Raw genomic sequence first — 8,749 nt, forward strand, 5'->3', positions numbered from 1 at the left:
AATTTTTTAGTTTTCAACAATCACTTCCATAAGCTTTTGAGTTTTAAATTTTCTTCCCTTCTCTCCCTGCCTCCCTCCCTAAAATGATATGTAATATGATACAGGCTCTACATATACATTAAGATAACCTTTCTTTTGTATGACCATAGATTAGAGCTGGAAGAGATCTTAGAGTTCTACCAAGCCTAACCCTCTCATTTTACAGATGAGGAAACTGAGTCCAGGGAGGTTATTTGCCTAGGGATAGACCCACAGATAGTAAGTATCTAAAGCAGGATTTGAATTGAGGCCTTCTTAGCCCCAAGTCCAGCACTCTATGCCTCCACTTTCTCTCTTCTCAACCCCTTACAATCTAGTTTCTGACCTTATCATTCCACCAAAACTGCTCTCTCCGAAGTTACTAATGATCTCGTAGTTGCCGAATCCATGGCCTTTTCTCATTGCTCATTCTCCTGGTTCTCTGCAACTTCTGACACTGTTGCTCACTCTTCTCCCTGATACTTTTTTCTTTCCTATTTCTCCTCCTACCTTATCTGACCACCTGTCTTCTGTCTCCTTTCCTGGATCCTCTTCACATTATACCCGCTAACCATTAGTGTCCCTCAGGGTTCTTTCCTGGGTTCTCCCCTCTTCTCCACTAGGTGATCTCATCCGCTCCCATGGATTTAGTTACCATCTCTTTGCTGATGATTCTCAAATCTACCTTTCCTGCCCCCAATCTCTTTGCTGAGATCTACATCTCAGCATCTCCAACTGTTTTTGAGGCATCTTGATCTGGATGTGCAGTAGACATGTCAAACTCCACATCTCTAAAACACAATTCATTACCTTTCCCCCTAAACGCTTCCCCTCTCTTTCTTTCCCTATCACTGTAAAAGGCAACACCATCCTTCCAGTCCCCCAGACTTCCAACCTAGGAGTCATCCTGATCTCCCCACTATCTCTCACCTCCCACAACCAATCTGGTGCCAAAGTTTATTGATTTCACCTTTGCAACATCTCTCGAAATCCCCCCACCCCTCTTTTGATACTGCCACTCCCCTGGTCCATTCCCTCATCACCTCATGCCTGGACTATTGCAATAGCTTGCTGGTGGGTGTGCCTGCCTCAAGTTTCTCCCCACTCTGTTTGACCACTAATAAAATGATTTTCCTAAAGTGCAGGTCCAATCATGTCACCTCCCTGCTCAATAAACTCCAGTGGCTCCCTATTCCCTCTAGGAGCAAATACAAAATGTTCTCTTTGGCATTCAAAGCTCTTCACAATCTAGTCCTTTTCAATCTTCTTACACCTTACTCCTCACTGTGTAGTCTTTGATCCAATGACACTGGCCTCCTGGCTATTCCACAAACATGGTACTTCATTTTTCAGCTCCAGGCATTTTCTTGTCAGTTCCCCATGCCTGAAATGTTCTCCTTCTTCTACTCCTACTACTGACCTTCCTGGCTTCCTTCAAGTCCCAACTAAAATCCCACCTTCTGCAGAAGCCTTCCCCAACCCGTCTTAATTTCAGTGCCTTCCCTCCGTTAATAATTTCCTATGTATCCTGTATGTGGCTGGCTTTGCATATATTTGTTTGCATGCTGGCTCCCCTATGAGATTGTAAACTCCTTGAGGGCACTTTTGCTTCTTTTTGTATTCCAAGTGCTTAGCACATAGTAGGTACTTAATAAATGTTTATCGATTGATAGACTGTACCACCTCACTGCCATTGGGGCTCCCAGGCCATTCTGTGTTTAGAGAGAAGCATAGTGACCAATGGAGGCAGGCATTCAGGTTTGCAGGTATGCGTACTCACTGGGGAGGATGGTTTTGTAGCGATTCTTCCTCACCAGGCCAGGAATGTCATACTCTTTTGGATCCACAAAGTTCATGGGTATTTCCTGCCGGAAGAAGGGTCACATGAAAAGTTCGTAGGTACCTGACTATATACTAGGTAGACTTTTCAGCCTATGGGGAAAAGCTACGTGCTGCGAGTTCCTACTGCATTTTAGCTTCAACGATCTCTTTGTGATGCTGGTTATGTTTCCATGAGACGCTCACTGCCTGTCCTTGTTGCGACAGGAGCTGAGCCCCCCTCCTCTCTTCCTGGTCACTGGCTGGGGGAGGCCCTAGTGCTGGTCAGTGCTCCAAAGCTTAGTCTCTGATCATAAACTATCTTGTCAATTACACTTTTGTTTCAGGGTTCTCCAATGAGACCACAAGTCTCTTAAAGGCAGGGATCACATCCTTTATCAGTAACACACATTTAGTGAGGTGGTGCAGTGGATAGAGTGCTGGGCCTGGAGTCAGGAAGACCTGAGAGTAAGTCTGACCTCAGACAATGACGTGACTCTGGGTACTTCACCCCTACCTGCCTCAGTTTCCTCACCGGTAAAATGGGAATAATCATAGCACCTACCTCCCAGGGTTGTTGTGAGGCTCAAATGAGGGATAATATTGGTAAAGCACTTTGCAAACCTAAAGATGAAATATGAATGCTAGTTATTATTATTCTCTATTATACGCCAGACACTGTGTGCTTGGAGGTGAGTCTGAATCTGATTTCTGGAATAAATTTTGAATGTATTATTAAAGAGGGGGGATTGTGAGCATTTAGAAAGGGAAGCAGTGATCCCTAAGGGCCAGCCAAGGGTTCTTCAAGAACACTCCATGTTAGACTAACCTTGTTTCCTTTTTTTTCAGGGTTACCAGACTGATAGGTCAGAAGAGTGCTATAATAATAATAACAACAATAGCTAGCATTTCTATGGGACCTATTAGGGGCAGCTAGGTGGCGCAGTGGATAGAGCACTGGCCCTGGAGTCAGGAGGACCTGAGTTCAAATCCAGACACTTGACACTTACTAGCTGTATGACCCTAGGCAAGTCACTTAACCCTATTACTTAGCCAAATATATATATATATATATAGCACCTATTGTATTCCAGCCACTGTGCCAAGAACTTTGTAATTATCTCATTTGATCCTCACAACAACCCTGGGAAGAGGCTATTATTATCCTCATTTTGCAGATGAGGAAGCTGAGGCAAATAGAGGTTACTTGACTTGCCCAAGGTTACACAGATAGTAGATGTCTGCGGCCAGGTTTGAATTCAGGTCTTCCTGATTACAGATCAGGTATTCTATCCACTGTACCACGTAGCTGCCCCTAGCTGTAGATGTAGCATACCTGTATTTCAGCAAGGTATCTGACTCTCGATCCCTCAGGCTGTCTTTGTGGACAAGACAGAGAGATGTAGGTAGTAAAGCTAGTTGGTTTCAGAATAGGTCAAATGACCAAACTCGCAAAGTCATGGGCAATGGGAGAACATCTCCAGTAGAGTACCTCGGGCATATGTCTTTGGTCCTGTTCTGTTGAACCCTTTTTATCAGTAACTCGGATTACAGCATACAAGGCAATCTGGAAATTCCACCACCCTGGAAGGAGCCCAAACCTGTCGGACAACTGAGTCAAGATCCAAAAAGTTCTTGACAGGCTGAGATAATGAATAAAATGGCATAGGGATAGTTAAAGAATCCTATACTTATGTTTAAAAGCAAAGCAAAATAAAACCAATCATATAAGTATGAGACTGGGGAGGTGTGGCCAGACCACAATATGTATGAAAATGATCTAGGAGCTGTATTGGACCACAAGCCCAGGATGAGTCAACAGGGAGATATAGCAGCCAAAGAAGCATATGTGATCTTAATTTCCATTAAAAGAGGCACAGTTTCCAAAATTGGGGAGGCAATTGTCCTGATGTCCTCTGTCCTGGTGAGGTCATCTCTGTAATAGGGTATATGTTCTGGGAGCCGTGTTTTAGGAAGACATCTAATTGGTGTGCTGCCAAGATGGTGATGGGAATCCTAACCATACCATACAAGAGTAGTTTTAAAGAAAGTCATTGTCAAAAGAGTTTTTATAGACAACATATGTCTACGAGCTCAGAGGAATGAGAGCTTCATGTCAGCTGGATTAACTAGGAAAGGCTTCATGTAGGAGTCAGGACTTGAGTTGGACTTTGAAGAATAGATTAGATTTATGAGAACATCACCATAATCATGATAGTTCACATTTATATAACACTTCAAGGTTAGCAAAGTGTTTTACATAAATTATTTTATTGGAACCCCTCCACAATCAGTGAGGTAGGGATTATGATCTCCATTTTACATTAGAGAAAACTGAGGCACATAGAGATCACAGGAGGGTCACACAGGTAGTGTGTGAGGAAGGATTTGAACTTGGGTCTTCTTGACTTTAAATTTAATGCTCTATCTCCTAAACCAGGTTGCCTCTTCCAATATAAAATGTGACACATAAATATAAAATACAGTTTTTTGGGGGTGGGGTGAGGCAATTGGGGTTAAATGACTTGCCCAAGGTCACACAGCTAGTAAGTATCAAAGGCTGGATTTGAACTCAGGTCCTTCTGACTCCAAGGTCAGAGTTTTATCCACTGCACCACCTAACTGCTTCCTAAAATATTTTAAAACATATATTCTTTTATATAAAAATTGCTGACAGGGTCATAGCAGTGGCTAACATTTATATAATATTTTAAGATTTCCAATGCTCTTTACGTGGCACATCAGCTCTTCTGGCCCTCAGAACAACCCCAGGAGGGAGGTACTATGGTTATTTTTATCCCTATTTTAGAGATGAAAAAACTGAGTTTTGGTTCATGGTCCTTCCTGGCTCTACTGGTCTTTTCTATCCTGCCTCTCTGTTAAATGAGTTTGTATAAAGGAGGGAAAAATGAGAAAGTAGAGGAATGGAGAGAGGAATGATGTGAACAGAGACACAGGCAGGAAAGTCGAGGCATATCTTTTTAAGTGGTATACTGAGTACTTAAGCTAAAAAAATAATTTAGAGAAAGACTGTGAGAGTTTGGACTGCTAGGCTTAGGAAAAATAGACTGTTTCCTCTAGATGACAGGGAGCCATTGAAAGTTTTTGAGCAGGGCTGTTCTTTAGGGAAGCTAATCTGGCAATGGCCTTTAAAGTGAACCAATGAGAGAGTATTGTACAGTGAGGCTATTGCAACAGTCCAAGGGTGGGGAGATAAGGCTTGGACTAGGATGGGGCTAAGGATGGAAAAGGAGGGTTTGGAACTGAGTCACATTTCAAAGATGAAATCAACTGGCCTTCATGACTGAATATGGACAGTGGAGGCTGGGGGGCTGGGCCTAGGGGGAGACTAGGAATTGAGGATGACTCACAGGTTTTAAACGTTGGTCACTAGGAGCCTGGTGGTGCTATTGAAATGCAAAGTCAAGTCAAGAGGGCGAGCCAGTGTTTTCTACTCTTAAAAGTTCAATGGAGACTTAGTGCATATTTCTGTGACAATCTCTCTGTGTAGGGGAGGATTTGGATCTACCAGGGGCATGTCATCTGAGGTGGGGCTTTAGGAATCATAGGATCACAAATCAAGAGGAAGAAGGAACCTCAGAGGCCATTTAATTTAACCCCCTTATTTACAACTTAGGAAATGGGAGACCTAGATTTTTAAGTGACTTGTCCAAGGTCACACAGGCAGCAACTGAAAGGCAAGATTTTATTTTAGGGTCTCTGAGTGCAAATCCAATGCCCTTTCCACCGTACCACATTTCCTGATTCAGATCCCTCACTGTTCCTGTAGAGAGCACTGGACTTACATGCATGCGTCCACTATAGCTGCTTAGGAAGCATTTCCTGAATGAATGAGTGAAACAGACATTGTTCCCAGCATGTTCAGAGGGTGATTTGAAGTTTGATACTCACAAAGAACTCCGCCTGCAGCAGAAATGGGTCTAATGCCTTCTCATGGAGCTCCTCAGCTCGGAGGATCCGGGAGGCACTGAGCAGGTATTCACGGGCTGACTCCTCACGTGGAGACATGATGTAGCCAAAGCCCTCCTCAGAGCAGCCTGGAGTGCACATGTCCAGGGTCAGGGACACATTTGAGCCCCTCCTAGAAAGCAAGGTCCTAGTGTCAGAGATGGATGACAATGGTCCAGGGCTAGAGGATGGGGGCCTCATAATGAGGGGTGAGGCCCCAGAGATGAAGGATGAGACCCAAGTTTGAAAGATGAGGCCCCAGTCCAAGGATGGAAGATGAAGGCTAAGGGATACAGGATGGACACTCGGGGATGAGCTCAGAGATGGAAGATGACAGTTCCAAGATGAGGGACTATGGTCCAGGCTCAGGACCCCCATTTCTCATGGGGATATAGTAAGATAATGTAACACTTCTTTTTAAAAAGATGTGTCCTGTTCTCTTAAAGAGCCCAAATTCTCATCCTGATATCAGTCCCTAAGGCTTAGGTCTGGGTCATTTGTCTGCCTGGAAGGAGGCCTTATATATGAGGTTAGAGGGCCCCGAGAAGAAGAGCAAGATCTAACCCCCTGGCCCTATTCAGGATGACCCTTGCATTTCATTCTTCTTTCTATCCCCACCTGGGCTGACTCCTGGCCTGCCTGCACTTTGGCGACGACAGAACTGACTCCTAGGCACAGAGAGGGAAGGCAGTTGTTCAGGGCCACTCAAGAAATGGCTTCATTCTTTGAAACCTTTGGGAAGGGTTGGTGGTAGTACAGATAGTGTCTTCTACAGCCCGAGTGCCCCAGAGGGAGTATGTAAGAATGACGCAGCAGGAAGGGCTATTGAAGGTCATCTTATCCAATCCTGTTTTACAGATGAGGAAATTGAGGAGTATAAAAGGAATGGACTTTCTCCAGGTAGCAGGGAATTAAGGGAAGATCTAGCATCAGAACCCAGAACTCTTTATTCCCAGTTCTGAGTTTTTCCTACCATTGCCTCTCCATCACTGAATTATGTCTGCTGGATGATACCCCATAGTGAGAAGGTCTACACTGACCATTCTCTGAAACACAGACCCATCTCGCCTATGGCTCTGTCCTGGGGCATAGACTACCAGAGATACCTATCCCTTGGCTTTAGCAGGGAATGAAGTAGGGAATGGGAAAGCTTTCAGATCCTTGGAGTCTCTGAGCCCCAGGAGCCCCTCCTCCACCTCTCTTGTAGGCCCATGGATTTGACTGTCAACGAGGTGGGGTCAGCCTCTGGTTTGATGTCCATTGTGCAGTCGAACACTGGTGTCTCAGGGACAGGGTCCAGATCCAGGAAGTCATCCTCAGTTTTTTCCTCCATCCACTCTGAGTAGGTGAAAGATGGCTGGCGGCTCACAGACTGGCGCCTGTCCTCAGATTGCTTCGAGGGAAGCTCTGGGGACGTTCCCAGGAGATGCCAAACCTGAGGGACAGAGGAAGAACATAGTCATAGCCTACTGGAGGGCCATTAACAACCTAACGTCGTTAATTAACGCGTAGGGCAGCATGATGGGCTACCAGAGTGTATGCCTACGCTGGCCATCTCGGGAGTTCATGTGTCTAAGCTGGCCACGTCCCATGATCCTGCCCCACACAGGAATATTCTGACTTTAGCCATGTTAGGTAGTAAGTGGTCTACCATAGCTCATGCCCAGAGGGGATTCTGTGTCTACTGTTTCTGCCGCTTCCCACCTCCCCTCCCTGCACTTTCCAATTTCTTGTCTCTCCCCTGCAGTCCTGAACTTTTCCCTTCTCTAGGCCAGTCCCCTCATCTGGTTTCCTGCCTTGAGGCCTACCTCTAACACCTATTTCCTCTCATTTCCCCCTCCTTCAGAAAGGAGCCAGCAGGCTAGAGATTAATAGCTGTTGGCTCAAGTGTATGTGCCTAGAATCACTGTCTAGGGTTATGNNNNTACTACTACTACTACTACTACTACTACTACTACTACTACTACTACTACTACTAATGACAATAATGATAAGTAGCATTTATACAGAGCTTTAAGGTTTGCAAAGCACTTTATTTACACTATTTTATTTGAATTTTACAACATCCCTGTGAAGTAGGTGCTATTATTACCCCTATTTTACAGATGAGAAAACTGAGGCTGGGAGAGAGGTTATGTGACTTGCCTGGAGTAACAAAATTAGTGTTTGAGGAAGGATTTGAACTCAGGTCATCCTGATTTCAAGTCTAGCACCCTGTCTGCTGCATCATCTATCTTGTCACAGATGTTAATGTGTCATTTGGGAAGGTCCCTATGTTCCCCTTTCTACCTTTTACTGCCCTGTGGGAATGCTGTTCCCTATCCCTGATTCAACCATGCTCCAGTGTTCTCTACCCCAACCAAACATGCAGACAGAGAAGGACTGCCCCAGATAAGATATCATAGCCCACAGGGTCCAAAAGCTAGAGGAGCTGAAGTAGGGACCGGGGCTTGGCCAGAGTTGGGGTCAGAGGGGTAAGAGTGACAAGGCAGAGAGAGGAGAGGAGAAAGGCACAGGGGTCCCAGATCCAAGAGAAGGTCGGGGGCAGCTTACCAAGATCATAGCCAGGCCTAGGCCAAAAGCCAGGAAGCCCACCAGAAATCCAGATGTTTCCATGCTTCCCATCCTTAGGCAGACCTAGGGAACATCAGACAAAGTGATTAGGTCAACAGGGATAGGATTAAGGGGGGTGGTAGAAGGTGGTGGTGAAGGGAGCATGTAGAAGAAACTGAGGCCTTAGGTACCAGAGAAGCTTGGTTGACATCGACTAGCAAGACATCTGAGGCCTATAGATATGAGAGATACCTTCTGTCAGCCAGTCAAATGGATGGCCACCTCTGGATGATGGGTGTGTGCTGCTACAGCTTCTCACTATTGGGAGAAACTCTTAAACCATGTATTAAAAGTATTTTTGAGATTATAAATATGGTACCGTAGGATTCTG

General features: G+C 45.1%; 1 protein-coding gene across 4 annotated transcripts in view; it reads right to left on the bottom strand.

Moving 5' to 3' along the window:
* Window positions 1–8,749, bottom strand: part of LOC114031654 (tyrosine-protein phosphatase non-receptor type 5) — a 108,897-nt gene that overhangs the window by 15,270 nt on the left and 84,878 nt on the right. For all 4 annotated transcript variants that reach the window (XM_027846795.1, XM_027846797.1, XM_027846796.1 and 1 more), the window contains 4 exons: window positions 8,359–8,442; window positions 7,002–7,240; window positions 5,749–5,938; window positions 1,799–1,883 (listed from right to left, as the gene is read on the bottom strand). In XM_027846795.1, the coding sequence (XP_027702596.1) occupies window positions 1,799–1,883; window positions 5,749–5,938; window positions 7,002–7,240; window positions 8,359–8,442 (598 nt within the window). The remainder of the gene's footprint in view (window positions 1–1,798; window positions 1,884–5,748; window positions 5,939–7,001; window positions 7,241–8,358; window positions 8,443–8,749) is intronic.

Source organism: Vombatus ursinus, unplaced genomic scaffold (genome assembly GCF_900497805.2).
Source record: "Vombatus ursinus unplaced genomic scaffold, bare-nosed wombat genome assembly UNPS02015202.1, whole genome shotgun sequence".
Classification (NCBI taxonomy): domain Eukaryota; kingdom Metazoa; phylum Chordata; class Mammalia; order Diprotodontia; family Vombatidae; genus Vombatus; species Vombatus ursinus.